General features: G+C 43.1%; 1 protein-coding gene across 2 annotated transcripts; it reads left to right on the top strand.

Moving 5' to 3' along the window:
* Nucleotides 1–3046: 3046 nt before the first annotated feature.
* On the top strand, nucleotides 3047–21885 carry KLF5 (KLF transcription factor 5). 2 transcript variants are annotated; one of them, XM_076362875.1, is made up of 4 exons: nucleotides 3047–3449; nucleotides 5409–6273; nucleotides 7428–7487; nucleotides 20069–21885. In XM_076362875.1, exons 1-4 carry the CDS (start codon nucleotides 3219–3221, stop codon nucleotides 20245–20247), a joined length of 1335 nt encoding a protein of 444 aa, XP_076218990.1. In that variant the 5' UTR covers nucleotides 3047–3218; the 3' UTR covers nucleotides 20248–21885. The 2 variants fall into 2 exon arrangements, with proteins under 2 accessions (XP_076218990.1, XP_076218999.1); XM_076362884.1 differs by lacking the exon at nucleotides 20069–21885 and adding an exon at nucleotides 7922–8062.
* Nucleotides 21886–22632: the final 747 nt, after the last annotated feature.

Genomic DNA, 22632 nt, shown 5'->3' with positions numbered 1-22632 from the left:
TAGCACTACTAAGCGAAGAGGAATGCACAGAACAAGAGAGTTCAAAGTAATTCAGTCTACATTCATTCAGAAAGCCTGGATCCTTGCCCAACTCAGAACCTGCAGCATTTACATAGTTTCAGAAAGTTTAACCCCTTTTCACTGAACCTGGTAATGCTCTTTCGAGCGGAGAGCGTTGCACTTCTCTCATCAGTGACCAGAGACGCTGGAAGGTGTCCTTCACATACCCAGCTCTAGGTGCTTACCACTCAACGTTTTATTTCTCCTGTTTGCTCTGTGGGACAGTAACTTAAGACCTTGAGTTGTCGTTTTTACAAGATGCTCAGGGAACTGTGTTGCAGAGGAATGATCACTTACCGTAACTCCTGAACGCTTCTGCCGAACGTCTTACACAGACAGAACTGTGCTGGGTTTAAAAGAGCTTACTCGGTTTTCTGCTGCAATCTGTCTGTTAAGGTGTAAACTCACTTCTAACTCTGTCTGCAAAATCAGTGAAGAAACAGAAACATTCCAAAATTATTATAACTGTAAACTTGTATTTTTTTTTCTGATTATTAATTCTGAACAAACTCTCGTTTCAATTTAGGAGATGATGTTAGCTAGCAGCTTATTACTGACTTTAAATTGGTAAATAAAAATTATTTGTTCGGAGAAGTATAAAATCTAATAACAATGGAAATTCTTAAAACAGGTTAGCAAATAATTTTTTTTGTCTGAATCTAAGCATTCAGTTAGACTATCTAGAAGCTAAACAGTGCAGCACTGTGTAGGTCAGATAAGCAGTGAACCCGAGCAAGAACAAGAGTCAACCTGACTTGCCTGTTTAATTGTTAGTAGAAATGCTAAAATAAAAAAATTTTATACTCTTTAGTAATCTTCCATTGACTGTTGCTTGACAAAAGGCTGTAGGACCGGGCCCATCATTAGCACAAAAACATGGCGATGGGATTGGATTTGTTTACCTGCAGTTCAGACCTAATTATATCCCTTCTAAAAAAATTAAGACACATTCAGAGCTGTTTCTGAAAATGTTTAAGTATACACAGAGCTTTACTCAGCGATACCGTTCTAATTAACCTGCCAAAGTGTTTGCCAGAGCAGGCCCTTTATAAATGTATATACATAAAACAAAGCAAAACAAAAAACCAATTTTGAAACTATCTGTTTATCATTCATTTAATCATATGGAGGTAAAACATATACGTAGAGTATGCAAGTCTCAGAAACATTTCAGTTACTACAGCCATACAATTTACATAAATGTCTGAAAGTTACTAGTATACGCGCTACATCAGATGCTGCTTAGCCCTGTACTGTGCCCGATCTAGGAGGATTACAGCCAAATTAAGTGCCCGACAGCACAGTGCAATATTACTAGTTTTGCATTTTTAAAGCTCTTACAGAGCAGTTTATACCAAACCTGTCATTTCAGAGGGTCAAAAACATAGTTCAAAGCCTAACTGGGTTGAAATAGGGTACATGAAGGGCAATTGAAAAAGTTTGAAGCATAACCCTAAACTAGGGTTACGTGAAGGGCATTCACACAAAAACAAAACATGATTTTAAAATCCGTGTAAAAGGTGTTAAAACACCTGTTTCTAGGCTAGAATGGGGAAAAGAAATGCCAGCAATGAGTCTTTGGAAAAGCACACTGAAGTCGCATATTGTATGAATCCCCAATACATGTTAGTGTCGGATGGAAACTAGCCTGCATGGCTTTAAATGCTACGCTGACAGGAGTAGCCGGACCTATGCTAGTAATAACAAGCATCAAGCGGCTACATATTGCTAAACAGACACTTTGTGTAAAGAAATGTTATGCTGAACTCTTTCCTGGTTCTGTAATTAGCTTTCTGCATGCAGGCTCTGAGACACCCTACTCGCCGTGAACTGGAAGGCAAAGGGGGGGAGTGCCAGGTTAAGCAGAAAAATGCTTTTTTACGTTTAAAAAAAGAGCCTTGTCTATAAATGATAGGGGATAAATGCGAGGAGGGGGAGGTCGCCAACATTTCAGTGGATTCGCAGCTTCTCTCCCTGCAAACCGGGAGCGCGGGGCTGGCAGGGCCTGGAGAAAGGTGGAAAGTTTGGGGTTTTTTCCAAGGCTCCACTACATGCTGTACTTTTCCCATACAACGTGAGCCCTTTGGTGTTGCACAGAAGGACAGCGTCCCTCCTTTTTCTCCTCTTTCAGTGAAACATGCAGGAGCTTAGCTCACCGTCCTGTGTCTACAGGGAAATATGCTTTGCGTCGAAACCACACCTCAAAACAAGTAAATAGAAACTTGCCTCATCCGAGGGGGGGGGGGGGGGGAGAGTCAATTGTCGCTCGCTCTTTTCCTCTCCCCTTCTTCCTTCTCCTCTGAGCTATTTCTGCAACAGCATTTTCACAGCGTATGGTGGAGATGGATATTGTAGCGCTGAAATTTATTAGCAGCGGGTTTCGAGTACGAGCTGCCTTCGGGACAAAAATAATAAATTTGAATGACTGCCTTTAAAACCCTTTTGAAGATGAAAGGTAGGAGAGACGGTTATTTTAAAATGCCTACATTAGCAGCGCTTCTTTAAAAGACTATAAATAATACTAAAGCACGAGAGGGGCCCCGGCAGACCGCCGCACTTGTTGAAAACCCTCTTCCACCTCGCTGCGAGCACCGCGCCGGGCGCCCCCGCCTGCACGCCGCCCCTGCCTGCAAAGGGCGGCACGCCTGCAGCCACCGTCCCCTCCGCCGGGCACCCCTCCCCGGGGTGCTGGGCCGGCAGCGCAACGCCGGGGGCAGCCCGGCTGCTGGCCGGGGCCGGGGCCGGGGCCGGGGCCGGGGCCGGTTCGCCCCGCGCCGCCGCTGCGCTCCCCTGGGCTAGGCACGCCGCGGCGGGGCAGGGCAGGGCAGGCGCGCTGCGGGGAGGAGCCGTCCGCGCTCCCCGTAGGCAGGGCAGCCCGCAGGACCGGCCCCCTTCCCCGGGCTGGGTGGGGTGTAGGGGGGGCCGGGGGTGGAGTAGGGTGAAATAGAGGCGGGCGTGTGTCACCGGGTAGATACCCGTGGCCAGGTACAGGCGGAGGTACTGACGACACCGGAGTGGATGCGCTCTCGGGCTGGGGCTCCTGGGGAGTGAGCGCACGAGTAGCCGCCGCCCGCCCGGAGCCGCCCGCGGGCCAGTCCCCCTGCGCCGGGGCGGGCAGCCAGTCCGCGCCGCACCCGCCGCCGCCGCCAGCCTGCCTCATGGCCACCAGGGTGCTGACCATGAGCGCCCGCCTGGGTCCCGTGCAGCAGCCCGAGGAGCCGGTGTTCGCGCAGCTCAAGCCCGTGCTGGGGGCCAGGGAGGCAGCGATCTTCCCCGGGGAGGACCTGAAACAGCAGCAGCCGCCGCCGCCGCCTCAGCAGCAGCAGCAGCACCCGGGGGGCGGCGGCGGAGGCGGCGGCGCGACCCTGCCGGCGGAGGAGATGGTACAGGTAGGCGGCGGCCACCCCCCTCACAGCCCACCGGCCATCGCCCCCCTCTCGCGGCGGGGCCGCCCGGGCGGGGAGCGGCCGCTGAGGAGCTTGCGGGCGGGACTGGGTGGGGCCGGGCTGCGGACCCCGAGGTGCGGGGCTGAGGCGGCGGCGGTCGCGGTGTGTGTGTGTGACGGGGAGCGGCCCCCGCCCCACCCCGCCGCCCAGCCCGCCCGTGCGGAGGGCCGCGGAGCGGGGAGGGCGCCGGGGCTCCCGCCTTCCCGCCGGCGGAGCGCGGTGAGGCGGCCCGGGGTGCGGCTGAGGCGGCCGAGGCTGAGGCGGGGCGCGGGCTCCGGCGGCGGCTGACCGGCCGTCCCAGGGTGGGGAGGGGGGGAGCAGGGCTGCCCCCGCGGGTGTGTTGAAAGCTACAGCTGCTGCCTTTGCACTTGCCCGGCGGCAGATTTAGAGCGGCCGCCTGTCCTCCTCGCCCACGCAGGGAGTCATGTTCGGCGGGGGGGGGGGGGGGGGGAGACACGACACACCGGGCGAGGGGGGACTTCTCGGGACTTTCTGCCTGTCCCAGGAGGCTGTTTGGGAGCGGATCCACACGCAAACAGCTGGAGGAGCTAAAAGCGGGAGGCGCCGACCGCAGCCGGGCTTCAGCCCGCGGACGGTGCTCGCTTGAGAGGCGGCTCCCAGCGCCCGGTGGGCCGCGGTGGGAGCCGCTGGGAGGCACCGGCCTCCCCCTGCGCGGGGGCTGCCTGCGGCCCCAGCCCCTGGGGTCGGTGGTGGGACGGCGGAACGCCCGGTGCCGGCCAGCGGTCTGTCGGGCGCTGCGTTTCGGTGGTGTCTTCCCCAACGAATAAATAAGTCCCGTCTTCAAAGCGAGCTGCCCTCGGCTCGTAAACAAGAGTTGGAAAAAGTAGCCTGGCATGTCGGGGCAGATCCAGATCAAAGGGACGGGAAGGCGGCTCTGTTTGTTTGTGGTGTTTACCGGGGGTCTTTGAAGAAAGGTTCTAAAATCCACTTTCGGGCAGAGTTGCTGTTTGTCAGCTGCTTTCTCTTGCGGGGTGCTAAACGGGTCTGGTATGAGCGCAGTCTTGACAGGGCAGGGGGGAATGTAGCATTTGCCCACTGGAGAGTGCGTGATAAATGTTTTGCCGATGACTGTACCAGTAATGTATCGGGCTCCAGCCACCCACGGATTCCCTCGCACCACTACGCTAAGAGAATGATTTCCCAGTAATTAAAGAGCTCTCCTAGGACCGAAGCATGGATAGGGACATGTTTATCACGCTATTAGCCAATTATACACTGCATAGTTGTTTTTTTTTTTTTTTTAAGTGTAGTCCCGGAGACTCTTTACACAAAGGGTACTCTGATGCAGTCAACCCGTCTTCTTTTTATTCGGTATTATTTATAACTTTACGCCTTGGTGTCGTATTTCTAATCAAATACCTTTCTTTTAAGGATGAAAAATCCTGGAAGTATAGAATATATATATATATATATATATAAACATTATTTGAAGTATTAGCATTCAAATAGCCAGCTGAGGATGTGGCTTTTAGAGTTAGCATTTCAAAGAGAAGCGGGTGAAACAGATAGGCAGTCACCCTGCTCGAGCAGTGAATTCCAGAGCAGGAGATCTGCAGATTAGGCACAGTGCCTGTCATTTCTGCGCCTCGCACTGTCTTGTAGGCATAAAAGATGAAAAGTGTGTCGTATCTTAATGCTTGCTTTGCGTGAACGACTTGTGCCATGACTTTTATCTCCTTGTCCTTGATGATGTTGATTAGTGCGCCGATTAGAAAAGACAGGTTTTCATTAGCATGAATGTTTATAACTTCCTCCATAGGTAGCTTGCGGCTGGCTGAACAGTATTGCCTTTTATTTGCAAAGCCTCACGAGAGTTGCACGCCATCATCTTTCTTAGTTGGTAACAAATCATGTGTATTGTGGTGTGTTTTGTTTTTGTAGACAAGATGTGAAATGGAGAAATACCTGGCACCTCAGCTCCCACCCGTTCCCGTCATCCCCGAACATAAGAAATACAGAAGAGACAGTGCCTCGGTTGTAGACCAGTTTTTCACTGACAGCGAAGGGTTGCCTTACAGCATCAACATGAACGTCTTCCTCCCTGACATTAGCCACCTGAGAACTGGCCTGTACAAATCTCAGCGACCCTGTGTAACCCACATCAAGACAGAGCCGGTCACCATCTTCAGTCACCAGAGCGAAACTACTGCCCCTGCCCCCACTCAGGCCCTCCCCGAATTTACCAGCATCTTCAGCTCCCACCAAACTCCCGATGTGAACAACATTTTCATCAAGCAGGAGCTTCCTACTCCAGATGTTCATCTTTCCGTCACGCCCCAGCAAGGCCAGTTATATCAGCTCTTGAGCTCACCGGATTTAGATATGCCCAACACTACTACTCAGGCAGCCGTGATGGACTCCCTTAACAATGTCTCCATGCCGTCAGCCATGGCGGGCCTTAACACGCTCTCCTCGGCTGTTCCACAGACTGCGATGAAACAGTTCCAGGGCATCCCCCCCTGCACCTACACCATGCCAAACCAGTTCCTGCAGCAGCAGGCCACTTACTTCCCTCCTTCGCCCCCAAGCTCAGAGCCTGGAAGTCCAGATAGACAAGCAGAGATGCTCCAGAATTTAACCCCTCCTCCATCGTACGCCGCAACTATAGCTTCCAAGCTGGCAATTCACAATCCGAATTTACCAGCGACTCTGCCCATAACCCCCCAGAACATCCAACCAGTCAGATACAACAGGAGAAGTAACCCAGATTTGGAGAAAAGACGTATCCACTACTGTGACTATCCTGGTAAGCAATCCGTGCCAGAAAATCCCAGCTCTTGCAATAAAAAAAAGTGTGAATAATCATGGACGAGGTATAAGTAGTTTTCTTTAGCTGTAGTCTATACCTAGGGAGAACCAAATAATTTCTTCTTAAAGAAGAATTTCTCTTCTTTATTGTCTTATTTTGTGTGGCACACTTCATGTTCTTTAAGTAACTTATACCCTTTTCTTCATGTCATTTGTTAACTCTCTTAAACGCCTGAGTTCATTTTACCATGTTACGAAACTTGTACCCCATAGGAGAAAAAAAAAAAAAAAAAAAGATGGCCTTCTCTCATATAAGTCAGTGTGACCATGCAGCTCCTGCTCCACTTTTCCAATATCCACGATGGAGCAGAGGTTCAGTTTGTCCAACGCAGTACAGCTCAGTTTGAATGCGCTGGTGCTGAAAGAATCATTTCAGCTCCCAGTAGCCGAGGCCACGGCCGGATCTTCCCTGTTACGAACAGGGGATTCAACTGCCCGCATAAATCCGTTAAAGCTACCTCTGAAAACTCCACAGATGGATTCCCTTCCGGCCTCTCCTTCTCCTATGCTGAAGGGGAAGAGGAACCTGACTATAAACCGTGCCTCCACGTAGTACGTGATCCCAGATACAAGACGCTCGCACCCATCCGAGCACAGAGAGAAATGCTGCTCGTGGTTCATCTCCCCCTTCGCCAACGTAACTCTCAGCGGTGTATCACCCGAATGGTGTGCAGTATGATAAATGCTCAATGGAAGAATTATGTTGAGCCCTGGGTAATGATGACACCGAGCCTGGCTTGAGCAAATTCTCTAGGAAACATTTAAAAAATAAAGTCCCCCTCCGAGTTGTTAATTTATGTAGCAGGTGTTACTGTACGTAGATTGTAGCAGCTATTGGTCTGTACTACATTACAAGGTAGTAAGTCTAACAGAAACATATGCGTTTTTCTCTTTTCTGTGTAAAGCAACATCTCCCTAGGAGCTTTCTGTATCAAATTTTGCTTCTAAATGATTATGGTGCCGGAAGGTAGTAAACTTAAATTTTCCCAGGTAGTACCCCAACGCTGAGTGAGGAAGTTTAAACATAACATGGAGCGTTCCTGTTCTCCCTACTGAAATGCCCCTCTGCTGTTTTGTTTTGTTTTGTTTTAGGCTGCACGAAAGTTTATACAAAGTCCTCTCACTTAAAAGCGCACCTGAGAACTCACACAGGTATGTACTCACTCTCTCACTGTCTCTTGTTCGTTCATGGCTTACACATTTTCTGAGAAAGCAAGCGTGTTTGATCTGCCATCTTCTTCCTGTTTTCTGTAGAGTGGTGTGGGTTCAGGCTGGCAGTTCAGTTAAGAAAAATTTAAGGTTTGGTCAGTGAGAGGAAAAATTGCTTTTATTCTTAATGCGGTTTTCTTAAACCTTTTATAATACAGAACTCAAAATAGCTAAGAATAAAACAGATGGAAACTTTCCTTTTCAATCTAAAATGCCATAAAGTGTTGGAAAAAAAAAAAAAAGGACTTTTTTCTCTTGAATAATGTATTAAGCATAGTAAACGTTACAGTTTTCAAGATTTATCTAAATAGATAGAATTTTCTGGTTTGGGCTTTCTCTTTGACCTGTTAGAATTATTTAATCTTATAATTTTTCAGAAACGTCATGAAAACTCCCAAGATATCTCCATTTGCTTTGTCCTTAGCATTAAGTGTGCTTTGTTTTTAAGACAAGTGGTTTTATATATTTATTTAAAAAAAAAAAGACGTAATTTCAATTTTTTGTCCATGAAAGACATTAAAATGGAGGAAATGAGAAGTGTCAGTGTGTCACACTTGTTTTTTGTACCTTGATCAAATTCCGCCTGCAGCTACAGGAGCAGTCCCCGTTCATGAGCCCGCATGGAGCGGAGCTGGGGACAGAGCGTTGCTTGTGCGTGGGCGCAGGAGCCATGCATGCAGAGGACAGCGGTTGGGAGGTGGAACCGCCCTAGGTGCTCTTCATAAGCGTTCACCTGCTGAGGCAGGGGGAAGGAGGAGAGAGGGAGACAGGGAGAAAAACATAGCTCCCTAACAGCACACCTGAAACTATTTAGGATAGTTCTTTGCTGGGATCTTAGTACAGAACTGGTCCTGCTAAATCAGTGAAAAGCACATGACTGATTTGGTAAAGAAATCAGTGAGAGGGCTGAGACTCCTGTTTTTAAAACTGAGTATGAACCCCAGCTTTTTTATGCATGGGCCTCTATTCAGAGCACAACACGAGTCACAGATCAAGCAACTCGCTTATTGAAGCAGGCTCTACGGCTGTGCCGTTCAAGTAATGGGGTTTCACCTAAGTTTAAACCGAAAGTCGGAACAAAACTTAGCGTGAGCTATGATCTAACAAAATGTTTCACTATCTCTATAGAAACAAGGCCAGAATTCAGCAGCTATTTTGAATGGATCGTTGGATTATTGTAAAGAAATTGAGTATCTCTAGGCTAAATGTTACTATGGACATTTTGTTTTGATAAATGAGTTACCTGTGTTGCAGTCGCAGTAAAAAATTAAAAGCAACTGTACAAAGATTATTGCTTTGCATTAGTAATAGGCTAAACAAGAACACTGTTAGAAATATTTTTGATACATATAATCACTCATTACCAGCAAGTTTAGTAAGAAGGGAATATTTTCATGAGGCTATAAACCTGAGTAATGTCAGAGAGTATAATCCCATTGCTCTTTAATAAACAATCTGTAAGTTTAAGAGTGTGCGATTTCCACTTACACGCTTTAGCCAGCAACTAAATACCAGTTTTCAGTATCTTGCTTGCCATTATACAGTAACTAGGAAGAGAGATAAAAGCAAAGCTTTAGTCTAAAAATGAACATTACATAGTCATTATTTGAAACGTACACTTTTCCTTTTTTAAATCACTTTATATCTTTTTTGTACCTTGAGTAGTAATGACTTTAGGGTTTATAAAGTTAATACTTGTGTGCATAGAAACACATACCACATCGCTAATATGTATTGCTTAGGGTCACTAATGTTTATCGTTGCCTTCACTTTTTTGCCTATACATATTTGACCTTAGAAATGTGGATAAATGTGCAAAGGTCAGAGGAGCTGATGTATTCATGGAAACAAGAATGTTGTTTTAGATAAAAATCTAGTGAACTTAAGCAGGTCTGTAATACAAAGGGTCTTCTGGGGAGATGAATGAAGGGATAAACTGTCTAAAGCGTGCATTACCTGCAAGAATGTGAGTCCGTATCCTGTTACCTGCATTATTTCAGAGTTTGGATTAGTTTAACTCTCTTGAATATTCACTTAATACTTGAAGATTTCCAGCACCGATTCTGATCTCTGCCTTAACATACGGTTGAAATGTGTATTACCAAGTACTGTAAATTGATTTACTGAATGTTAAAGTAAATGGGCGCAAACTCAGGGAAACCTGTGAAGTTGCACAGCTCCTCCAGGAGTGCAGGGGAATCTCGCTATTGATCTCCAAAGAGATGGGCTCGATGCCGAGGGCTAAATTTGGGTGTGTGCCTCTGTGCACCACATCCCCCAGAACTATGAATTCATACAGCACTATTGAGCTTTGATTTTTTTTTTTAATTTTTTTTTTTTTAATAAAAAGGACTCTTGTGAAGCTTTTACCTTCAAAGTCTAAAGCAAGTGTCACGTAATCCATTTTAATAAAGTTGTGTGTGATATTCTTTCAAATCCCTCCAGGGATAGCAGACCTGTTTATCTGGCTAAACCCGTTCTTTAGTAATCATGGACCACTGAAGTTGTTTTCTCCTTATTCTTAGTTTCTTAACAATACCTTTTAAAATTGGCTGCAGTCTCTCTCTCATCCCAACCAGTCCCCACCCTTCTCAGCAATCTGTCATCTTAAAATAAAAGAGCCTGCAGCAAAGTTTGTCTGCCATTAAAATTCAAGACAGACCTTATGGTTTTCCTTTTGTATTGGAAAATCTCAGCCTTTTCATAGTATTTATTTAACAGCCTTTCTCTTCTGAAAGGTTTTCACTGGGTTTAGTAGATGTTTTTTGAAAACAAACCTAAGGGAAATGTTGGGTTTTGATAGGTGGAATGTAGACTCTAGTCTTTTTTCCAATTCAGATATGAACACACTGTCAGACTGTATAAATTACATTTAAATAAAACTACAGGAAATGGACAAGAGGAAAATCTCTTACATTTTTCTTCCTAGGTGTTCCCAAGGTGTTTACCTTACACCAAGTCAGATGGTATAAGCTGGTATAGTTATTCTGATTTAATGTAGTTACACTGGACTTTTGCTGTTGATTAGGAATACAGTATTCATGTAAAGAGATAAGCAAGGTTAATGTGTTTGTACCAGTCGCTGAAGCAGGCACCCGTTTTTCTTTCTCTAGGTAATGCTTCAGCGTTTGTAAATTATGAAGTAAATTTTAGTTGTTGGTAAACTGGTAACCCCAAAATTGAACATGAACAAAGATTCAAATGCTGCAAAGATACAGGACATTTTGTATCCATCTCCGTGCAGTTCTGGAGCAGATGTCTGGTACATTTTAATGCCTTAAATCACTTCAGTATGGTATCTTAACTTGATATTAGTTATTCCCGAAACAGGTAAAATGGTATTCAGTATGTTAAAGTACCTGCTGGAACATCTCTCAAAACAGATTGGATTTTTTGACCTTTTGAAGCAGGGATTGTCTTTTAAAATAATTTTACCTGTTAGTCATGGAACAAGTTTCGTTTCATAACGGGCATTGTGTAACTACGGCATATAATGGCAGAGGGGGTTATGCATTTATTGCAGGCTGTCCAGCAGTAAAACCACCTTAAGGCTCTGGCATAACAGCTATGTATCCAACTTGGAAAACGTGCCAAATGTCAGTGAAAAGCAGTCACTTTTGTGTTGTAGATAAACCTCCTTCAGTTCCTTTTCTGGCATCCAGGTATATACATGTATCTCAAGTGATCCTTTAGAAACAGCGGTCCTATAACTTACCCTGTTAGATTTCTTTATATGTTAAAAATTTGGACTGTGGAAGTTGAGCCTTTGATATGCTGGCACCTGGAATACCCTACCTGTACCCTACCTGTAACGTTGCAGAAGAGCTGCTGGCTTCAGGGTGGTTTGTGTTTGTTTGTTTGTTTTTTTTTTTAATTTCTGTGAACAGCTGCACACTTCAGAATTGTGTATGGTTTTAAGAGGAGAATCTGTCATTGTTTTGAACACATCAAGGCACGCACATTGAGGACATTTTCCAGCTGCATGTTGGTTTTCCGTATACAGAGTCTTTGTACAGGCATGTTCTCTGGTCACATGGTGGACTTGCCATTAATAGTTTCTAGCATTAACTGCAGAACTATTTCATCTCTATCTATAGATCTAGTTTGTATTTGGTGATGGGAAGTGGAAGCCGAGATAACTCAAGAGAAATGGCATTTCTCTAAATGAGATGCACTCAAAATACTTCCACCGTCCCTAGTTATTTCAAATGTTTATATAGGCATGGGACAGCTGCTGACTTGTGTGGTTCCTCAAGGTGTTAAATGTTTTATTTTAATTTAGATCTCTGCCTCAATAGATCCAGAATTAGGGTCTGATGGTACATCAGAATTAGAACCAGTTGTGTGCAGTAGACTTCAGCAGTCCATAGGACTTGGCGCGCCGAGTTTACCGTAGCTGTATACGGATGCTTGTTAAAGGTGATACCATATGGAATTGCCTGGGAATTCAGGATGCCCGTTGTTCAGAAGGAAAGGCGAGTGGTAGCTGGACTCCTGCGGGGAAAAAAAAGCACCTTGCGAAAACACGTATTGACTCAAATCATCCTGAGACTTAGGTGAGGGATTTCACTCACGGTGTACAAGTGGGGAACGGAGGCCCCAAAAGACTCTGCCTTGCTCATGGTTGCAGCGTTCTGTGTACGTAGCAAACCTCATCCTGGAAGTATCTTTGCATCATGAAAATAACTATTAACTAATATTTCTGTGCAGATTCTGCTTCTTTAATCTGTTAGATGAGTCAGTTGCACAGATTATACTTTAAGGAGGTGTCACTAAATGCCATCATTGATAGAGACAATAAGGAAAAATGGAGGAGAGTTAAATAAAACTGTTGACAAAGTGCATTAAAGTGCAGCGTTGCTAGACACTGCTGGAGAATATGTTGGTATCTTTTATTTATGAATTCTGCTAAATCCATTAGTTGCCTGTGTGAGAAATGGAAGCACGTTATTTTCCTGTGCAAACCACAGTTTAAGGGAAAATAATGCATTTTTTTTCAAACACTTGGTGAATGATCGCAGACCTTGGGATTAATTGATCCGGTTCTTTATCTGTAGTCATAACCTAAATGAGACATGTTTGAATGTGTTGCTCAAAAGAGGGTGAAGTCTTAGCAACATAAATGTAAATTTTAATTAAATATTACTGGTCATTTACATGAGTGTCCAGCACGCAATTTTTGTGAGGCAGGAATTAAATTCCAAGGTGTCAGGTGAGGGGTACTCCTGTTAGATTTTAGATACTGAAAAGAAAAGCCTAATATTTTCGTTTTGATTAAAAGCCTAGAAAGTCCCTCTAAGCATGAAAGCTTAAAAAACCTGTTGTTTCTGTCAATTGCTCCCTGAGAGGATTAAACTTCAGTTCCAGGATATTTGATTCCTGATAAGGAAACTGTTGACCTAAGAAACCGGCTTTAAATATAGTTCATTTTGAGACCGGCCTACATAGGCTAATATAGTCCCAAGATTCTCAGCAATTGCCGGTGATTAAAACTTTCCATTATTTGATTAGACATTCCTTATTGTAATTAATTTCTGAGCTTGACTGGGACGATTGACTCCTGGTTCCAGGGTAGCGTGTTTGTTGTTTGTTAGATGACCTGCACCTCCCATTGGTGAAAGATTAGAAACATTTAAGTAATGTCCTAGTTTAGTCTGAGTATCTTGGTAGCAGCATTCCTGTCCTGTCAGGCTGCATTATTTATATGCAGTGATCTCTAACAACTCTGATTAAGGACATATTAAAACCTTTGATTTTGGCAAGTGTACAGTGCTTCGCTTTGAGTTAAAATAGCTTTAATGTATTGCTTTCATTATTTTTTTTTATGTGTGTGTGCATACAGTAGATGGAAATCTGGAAGTCTACAGTATGTGTTTAATAAATTCCATTTTAAGAGCACCTCTTATCTGACTGTACAAGAGCCAGCGTTATTGGTGTGAGAGCTAAAGAGCTGTTCTTGCACCACAGGCATAGATGAGGAAACGTGTTCTTCAGCACAGGACTTGCAGACACAGCCATGCACCCCAGATGGCATGGATTTCTTATAAACCTACTTAAAAAAAAAATTCCTTTCCTCTTTGTTTGCGTATCTCCTTGAAGAGAGACCACCTCTGTTAAGACAGAATGTTATGCCAGAAAGAAAATAAACCGCTGCACAGGCCAGTCAAGATTCCCCAGTAATCCTTGAACTGCGTAAGACAACACTTAGCAAAATAAGAGTGCTTCAAGCACTGGTGGGAGCTCTGGGAAGATAATGCCTTCTGCGCCTCTGTAGTCAGAAAGTGAATGATGCACAGCTCTTTTTGACTGTCCTCTTTGCTTACCAGTCAGTTATCTTTTTTCCTGTTTGTGGTTTTGTTAGAAAGAGATCAAATACTGCTTGATTTATCAGTGATCGGACTTACGAAGCGCAACAGCTCTCTGTTACAGGATTCCTTAAAATGTGGCTTCGTTGTAAAGTAGTACTTAATGGTCACCCTCTAGCCATTACTATACTAGGCAGAGGCTTTATCACATTTAAAAATGTGCAGCATATGTTATGCATTCATATCATATGGTGGGCTGGATGTTTCAAGGACTACATTTATTTTGTCGCTCACAAAATAAGCTGGACGTACCTTGCGTGCCGTCAGCCCTCTGATCCATCTCCATCTTTGACAACCGCGAATTTCAGTGCACTAAAGAGCTTTTAAACACCTGGGGGATTTTTTTATTTTGAAATGTCAACTTTCTGCTCTTTCTCTAAAAAAACCCTGTGTCTTAAAAAAGGGCAAAAACCCAACCAACAAGCTGCTTTTAACAACGGCTACAGCGCTTAGTCAATGGCAGAAGGAAGGTCTAATTTTAGGTAAATGTTGGGAGCTAAAAACTTCTTTTGAATGAGTGCAGATATACACCCAAGCAACTACTTTTGGTTCCAGTCAGCCTGGAAGACACCAGAGTTTAAAACCGTGATGCTGCGAACTAGAAGAAAGCTATTTCAGGCAAACTAAAACAGGAAAAACATTTCATTTGTTCTTACTTTTTCTAGAAATTTGAGGCTACCGCATGTCAGGGATCTAAGACAACTGACATTAAGATGTGAAAAATTTGAAAACAAATGCAGCAGAAAACTTTGAGGCAACATAAATCTTTATAATAACCTGTTTTAAAACTGGGCATAGTATAGTTTATGTACATAACTGGTGCAGTTATGGTGCAGAAACTTCTGCTTTGCTTACCACCTTTTTATCACACCTACTTGAATATTTTTTAAGGCCAAACACTTGCCACTAGAAACAATTCCATAATAATAAAGTAATATTAAAATGATGGAAAGCATGGCGGGGGGGTGTCTTTATACTTTTATACCCTTACAAGCTGTAATCAGGTGTTGTCTTTTTGGCGTCTGAAAAGCGTGCTGCTTTTTCTTCCTCAAGAAAGCTGCAAACTCGCCGCTCTGACAGACATTTCTGATAGGAAATAAGAGAAGTTGCAGGCATTGGCTGGTGTAATACCTGTATTTGTATTTCTGCATACCAATAGAGTTACCTAACTTTAGGTTTGAGAATCCAGCTCTTGCTGTTTGCAGCTTTATATTTAAAGAAAGCTGTCCTAGCAGTGAATTGCAGAAATAAAGTCACACAACTCTGGTGAAGTAAGGAAGCTTATTTTCTTGTTAATGGGGAAATTCATCATTAATGGAGGTTTTCAGTGACTCGTTTTTTCCAAACAGAATCTTAAACAGAAACATTTTCTTCAACAGAGGCTATGTGTTGAAGATAGAGGGTGTCTTCAAAATAAGCGTCACCCCCCCACTGGTGGCACTGTACCTTACCCAAATGAGCATGGCCACGACGGTTGCTGCCAGTGGCTAGAATTAATGTTAGGAAAGCAATCAGTGTATTTCAAAACAACTAAATGCCAAGAAGATAAATTGAAGGGAGAAGAGCCAACGTGGTGTGCCTCACTGGTCCAGACCATTCTCTTGTGGTATCAGCAAGGATCCCGAACCTTGGGATCTGCCTTGGTATAGTTTATCTGTTGGAGTGGCTGGTTAGGTTAGCATGGTACATGGGCTATCCAGACATCTTTTTGACGTCCTTGCAATCTCACAGCATTATAAATAATTTTTTTAACAGACAGACACATTGCAAGCAAAATAGTCCCCTTTCAGGTTAAACTCCCTTATCTCTTGTTAGGTGCTTTCTGTAAAAGAGTTTCCAAACTAAACATTAGGGCTTAAAATTTCTGTGCTCAAGTACAAGTCTGTTTCTCATGCTCCACAACTGTATTTTTTTTAAACTGGAGAATGGATACATATTAACGTAAAAATATATTTTGTGATGTATAAGCCTAGCAAAATATTTTAAATCAATGATACTGGAAGGAGGTTATGCAGAAATCCAATTAAACTTATGAAATCCCTATCCTGTTGAAGTATAATTTAAAGGAAAGCAGTTCTGTTTCCCAGAAGTGCTGTGTATAATATTTCTGGCTTGGGAAGAAAGGGTTGGAGTGTGCTATTTGGCTGGAAATCGGTACCAGCTTCCTCCATGGTGTTTTAGTTGAACAGTGTTGACATTCTAACAAATCCCGTGGAAGCTCCCCTGAAGTGGAGGAGTTAGCTGTTTTCTTGCTTTTACAGTGAAATATCTGTTTGATACCACGATCGTGTTCCAGTAACCGAGCTGTACTGCCTTCGTATTTGATGACCAGTGGCATTCTTGGTTTAACACCCTATAGAAGCCCTAAATTGCTGGAGGAAAACCAAATATTTCTGAAACTTTACAGCTACTGTATTTCGCACAATCATTAAAGTAAACAAATCTTACATTACTATGTAGCCAATGAAAACAGTGGATAAAGGGTTCAGTGTCCCTTGTTGTGTATACCTGCTTTTTTTTTAAAATAAATCTTCAACCCCGGATTTCTCAGCGCTTTAAAGTCAGCATAGCAAAGAAGTAGGATCACTTCAGGAAATATGTAACGTGAGGCTCTTTTTCCCTTGCCGCAGGAACTTAAATTAAATTCTTATTTCTGCTAAGTGACAAAAAGCATGTGTATAGGTTGAGAGAGAGAAAATACTACTAGCTAGTTGTTCTTCTGCTTTCTTTAAAGGAGTGAAAATAATCTCCACCTTCTTCTTCTTGCCCCCCTTCCTCCTTGCCCAAAAGGAAAACATTTGAAATTGATTCAGTTCTTAAATAGAACTTTCCAACGGAAACTAGCATTGCAAACATAGATATTCGGTATTTTACCCGTAGGATTTATTCAAAATAATCTGGGCCTCTACATTGGCGCTAAAAATACATTTTCCGGTTCTCACTGTTGGCCAAAGCAGGGGTTAAAAGCAGCGTTCTGGCTTTAATTTCCAGTACATAAAAGTAACACTGTTAAAACAATTTGTGTAAGGCACGGGCTCGTTCCCCTCCGCACATCCCCTGAGCGCTGCTCGGTTTAGCTCAGGTCTACAGAAGTCGGCCGGCAAGGAGGAGCGGTGCTGTTCTGCATGGCACTGCCTAGCTTTTCCCCTGAGCAATGCCGTTGCCTGGGAGGATTCGTGGCTGTGGCAGGCAGTGAAGTGACCGTGACAGTGGGGTAAGTTTCTAGATGGTGTCTCTGGGAAGCTGGGTCCCCTGGGGTTTGATGGGGGTCTGGCCATTGGATTCAATGTTGACTTGGAAGCTGTGGCGCCCAGCAAGGCACAGGGTTCACCGCTGCCCGGACTGCTGGTGGTTCATATGCCAAGAGCCTTCATATCACCTGCTGATGCTGCTCGCAGGTTAGAAAAAGTTTTAACAGGGGGCAGCAGTTTTGTTTGGACTCAGACGGGGTCAGGTACCACCTACACGGGACAACTTTGAGACTGCTTTTCCAGTACAGTGTAGCGTGAAGTTTCACATACTTCAATATTTCCTTGACACCAAGTTTGGAAACTGTCATTTTAATCTCTGGGTCCCCATTCCGGTCTGGTTCGGTCTGGATACTCCTCGGCTTTTGTTCAACAAGTGCTATTTCCCCAACCTCTTTACCATTTCTCTCATTCCCCGTGTAACTCTGCAAAATGGATAAGCAAGTGTTTGGAGTATACAGAGGCCTGACCATATATATGCTCTCTCTGGGCAGTTAAGAGTGGGAGGATCGCAAGATCGGGAGTTTAGCATCAAGTATAATATGACAGTTTTAAGTGAAGGTTTTTAAAGAAGAGTTTGAAGCTAATATGGGGGAAGAGGGGAAAGAAAGGAGAAAAAGAAAGAAATACACTAGCTTTACCTTAAGGTGCTTTAAATGCAGGAGTAATGCTTTTGTGCAACCTCCGTGTGTGCACGTGTGTTTTAACACAAAGTATTCAGGGAAGATCTCCCTGGTGCTATGCCTATGGATCAGCAACACGGTCTTCTACAGACTGCATTAATAATCCAGTTTAAATACATGAAAGATGATGTATATACTGCAAAAGATCCCTCGCTGAATAGAGACCTTGCCTGTCATTCTGCCGTGAAGACCAAATGTGTTATCTCAACTGGCTTCTCGGATGTTAGAAAAGCTTTACGCACTGGGTTTGAATGAAATCTGTATTTTAACCTATAGTATATGTTGCATGAAGCAAAAAAGAGTCCTAGATCATTCCAGTCTTCAATCCGCATCAGGCAGAGTAAATTCAACTATGGTAGAAATTTGCAGTAATTTGTGTTCTGCTTTGCCATCCATGAGATAATTTTGAACTCAGTGAGAGGTGTTCCCAGGCTCTAAGTTTGTTTTTCTTAAGGGATGATATATTTCCACTGTAATTTCAAGAAATCCCAGTCACCGTTTATGCAAAGAGGTGGTTGTTTGGCTGGGTCGTTAAATTTTCCTTGTAGAGGTCTGGTTCTGGTTGTAACTGTGCTGCCAACATGAAGTCACGTCCCCATTGTGAGCAAAGGGCTGATTCTGCTCTTAGTAGTAGACAGAAAGTTACTAGTTAGTTGATCAGAAGAAGCAGTAGAAACTCCCAGACGAAAGAAGTTTCATAATTTCACCTGAATGATAAATTAGCGAGTCTGAAGTAATGTTTTTGAGTTTCTCAAATGGTGTTCTTTGCATAACTGGTGCAGAACAAACCAGTCTGATTGCAGGATACTGGCTTCTGTTTTTCTTCCATGTGCCCGTGTGATGATAAAACAGGGAAAAGTAGGAGTCACTCCACAAGTGCTGTAGGATTGAGACTGTGAGGGTAAAGGTCTGAGACCAATGGAGAGGGAGAGGATCTGTAAGATGTGTTGGAAAGGACTTTTTGAAAGCTCAGCCTGGGTCTGATTCTGCTCCAGATGAAGCTGCTGCTGAGTGCTTTGATAAACTCGGTTTTCTTTCCCTTTTTGCCAAATGGGTCAAGTTAATTTAAAGGATATAGATAGCAATCGACTCTCCCAACTAAAAGGTGTTTTTGTCAACCAGCATCAACCAATAGCCTATAAATAGGTAATCTTAGCCTCTTTATTTGTATGAAGCTTGCTTGTGCGGTGACATCATGTCCGTACCAGCTCCCGAGCGGGTGCATGTACATGCTTAAAGTTCTGGTTTCACAGGGAAGTCATCTTGGCTTTGTGGCTTCATGTTTCTCCCATTTCAACAAACAAATCTATAAATTATAGGCATGCTTAAAATACCCCATTTATAGTTCTAAAATGGATGAATGCAAATATTTTTGGCCGGTATATTCAAGACTAGATGGATACTTCGAAGTTGTATTCAGAGCTGCTGTGACACAGCAAGTTTTCAGAGGCGCCGTGCTCCCCCTACCTCAGTATAGGCTGATGGAGACAGCAAGCACTTGCCACCTCTAAAATATGGCTATTTAAGCATCTGATTGTAGACATTCAATTCTGAAAATGGGTGCTTTGATCTTTTAGGTGCTTTCTCCTATATATATAGCTAGCCCAAATCAGGATACCGCGAGTTTTTATTGCCCCTGACATTTTAGCAAATACTATCCCCCTTGTGTTTTTAACACACTGTGCCCCTTTCTTCAAACATCAGAAGCTCTGGAACAGATCTGCACGCTACAAAGAATCTTTACAGAAATCTTCCTTCCCATTTCAGACCTCTTAAAAAAAGCTCTGTATAACTTAATTTACCCATTTTCAGATGGTGCAAGCGTAAGTTACAAACTAGGCCAGATTGTCACTGAGACTGCTTTTTTTTTTCCTACTCCCTCTCATATTGAGAGGAGTATAAGGGAGCGTATTTCAGTCTTACGCAATTTTTTTACCTCTGTGCATTTCTGTACCATAGCTGTCTCCAATTTGTATGTTTGAAAGTTTCTTACGTTTTACCGAGGTATTAAATTACAGATTCAAGAGCAAAATTCGCTGAAAAAACAAAGGGGCTGTTCGTTTGGGGCCTATTGAACAGAGCTGTGAATAATTAGGAAACATCAGCTCCCGTTTTGTCGTTTCTTTCTTCTTTAAATTGGAACAGCAGTGCCATTCAATGTGATATCACATCAGTTTTCTCCCGAAGAGTGACAGCTGACAGTCTCATTTCTCTGTGCTCTGTTTCAGGTGAGAAACCGTACAAGTGCACGTGGGAAGGCTGCGACTGGAGATTCGCTCGCTCGGATGAATTAACACGCCACTACAGGAAGCACACGGGGGCAAAGCCCTTCCAGTGTGCAGTCTGCAATCGCAGCTTCTCCCGCTCCGATCACCTGGCTCTCCACATGAAGAGGCATCAGAACTAAAAGCTGGACTTGTCGTTGAGGCTGTTTTGTATCTATGCAATTTCTTATTGACTCTCGACGTACAACTAAAATTAGTTTAATTTTTGAGTATGGGTTATCCATTTAAAAGAAATCTCAAAAGAAACTGGAAATGTATATTTTGTATATTTATGCAGAAAAAAGGGAAGACACTGTATCACAATACCAGAGTGTTCAGTTGTTTGTTTGCTCTCATGATGTATATGGCTTTAGTCAGCAGGTTTCATCTCTTTACAAGTATTATGTCTTGACACATTGCAGCTTTATACTTTTTTTTTTCCTCTTGCGGTGTTTTGACCAAAGCACTGTCATTGTTGTGACAATGTTTAGTAGAAGAATTAATGAGAGGCTGCAGATGAATGAATGCAGTGGAAAAGCCATGGATTGTAATCTGTCAGGTTTTTACTGGACATATTTAGTACTTGTGGGGTTTTTTTAAATGTTAAGTCGTTCTGTGGAGATAAAGTACATAGAAAAATTCGTAAACGGCCATAGAACAAAACATTTTGTTCTGTATGTTGCATGTTTGCTATGACAAAGATTTTGTAAATATGCAAATCAGCTTTTTAGGTTTAATACAAAAGTTTTCTAAGAATCATCTGAAAAAAGCAGTTGTTTTACATTTGATAACACGGCACATTTACAAAAAAAAGTTATTTAAATACCTCTCAAAACAGTACCAACTTAGCTTCATTTTTCTTCTGAGAAATGAGCTAAGCATTCAGATGTTTTGTACCTGTTAACTCAAACGGTGTGCACTGAATATTCAAAGCAGGATTTTGTTTTCAAATTGCTTAAAAGGGCAAAATGTTTAGAATGAACCGTAAAGTCAATGTTGGAAGCTTAAATAACGGGGATAGTTACAATGAACACAGAATGTTAAACCTCTTACTATAAGCTAAACTTAGTATCACTTTAAAAAGAAGGATTTAGGATGCAATTTTCATATACAGACATGTTAAGCTGGTTCAGCACCAGTATGATCTAGTTTCGTGTGGATATTGCATGTAATTTACTAGAAGGTAAAGGATACAGTAATTTTGTTTAAAATTACAGTACAGTTTAGTTAATCCACTGTTCAGATTGACACACGCAGGGGAAAATTTACTGCTGACAAAAGTAGCTGAAACTCCACTGAAGTCAATGAAGTGGTGCCCTTTTATGCTAACAATGACTTTGATCCATAGTGTTCAGCCTTGAAATAGTAAACGAAGGGCCAAAGATGAGGTTAGACCGTGTAGGATTTGGCCGGACAACGGGAGTAAAACCAAACAAACCTAGTAAGTGTCTGGACTTCACAAGCCGTAATATTAAGCTGTCAACCAAAGGCTAGAATAGACAATCAAAAATACCAAAAAAGGGTCTTGCAGGAAAACCTAGCTTTGTTAAAACTGTTGTTTGTCTTTATTTATTTGTGGTATATGATAGACTCTTTTTTTTTTTTAAGACAATTTTACATACACTTGATAAATTATAGTTTTGTTTGTTATAGTTAGAAATGTTGCTCTTAATGTAAATAGTTGACAAACGATGTAAATAATTTTGTAAGGCTTCAAATGTTTATACGTGGAAACACATGCATAAATTGGTTGCTGTTTTGCTTCTTTTGCCTCCCCCCTACCTTATTTTTGTATTGTGGTATTTCCTATGCAAATGACGGAGCAAACAGCTGTATAGTTGTAGAATGTTTTGAGAGAGAATGAAATGGTTTATATATAAAGACTTTTTTTTTTTTTTTTTTTTCAAAATAAAACAAAGTGCCTAATGTGTGTGTGTGCATGCGTGTGCTCTCTGTAGCTCCTGACAATGGAAGTTCTGTGTTTTTGCACGGGGAGCTGGAAATCATAGCAATATTAAGCTAAAGATGTCTGCTCTTCATAGCAGGGATTGTCTCTTCGGAAAGTACCTGGCACTTCTGCACCCTGCCTTGATGAAAATAATAAATGTGAAGGGATAAGTAGTACTTTATGGTGCTTTTCTGCCATCGGAACTTTAAAGGAAGTGTACAGTAGCCTGAAAATTGTCCATCCGCAGTAGTGTGATTGTAAGTTAAAGGTACCCGTTGGGTGCATAGAAGTAGTATGCAAATTCTCTCCCACTTTCAAAATGGGTGAAACCTATTCACACCCATCTACAGCGTTGCCCAAAAGAAGTTTCTCCCCCGAAAGGTCCTTTCACGCCCTAGAGAGACGGGAAGGTCCCATAGCAGCGCTATGCAGTGGTCCCCCAAGCAATGTCTCCTTTTCAGTATTTTTCCCTTGGGAGATGGAAGTATGGTTTAGTTGAAAAATGGGAGTGGATGTGTACGTTCAGATCTGGGGTTGCACCTGTCTTCTCGTCCATTCCTCTGAGCTTAAAGAAAACGGG

Source organism: Aptenodytes patagonicus, chromosome 1 (genome assembly GCF_965638725.1).
Source record: "Aptenodytes patagonicus chromosome 1, bAptPat1.pri.cur, whole genome shotgun sequence".
Taxonomy (NCBI): domain Eukaryota; kingdom Metazoa; phylum Chordata; class Aves; order Sphenisciformes; family Spheniscidae; genus Aptenodytes; species Aptenodytes patagonicus.
This window is presented reverse-complemented; position numbering and strand designations above follow the sequence as displayed.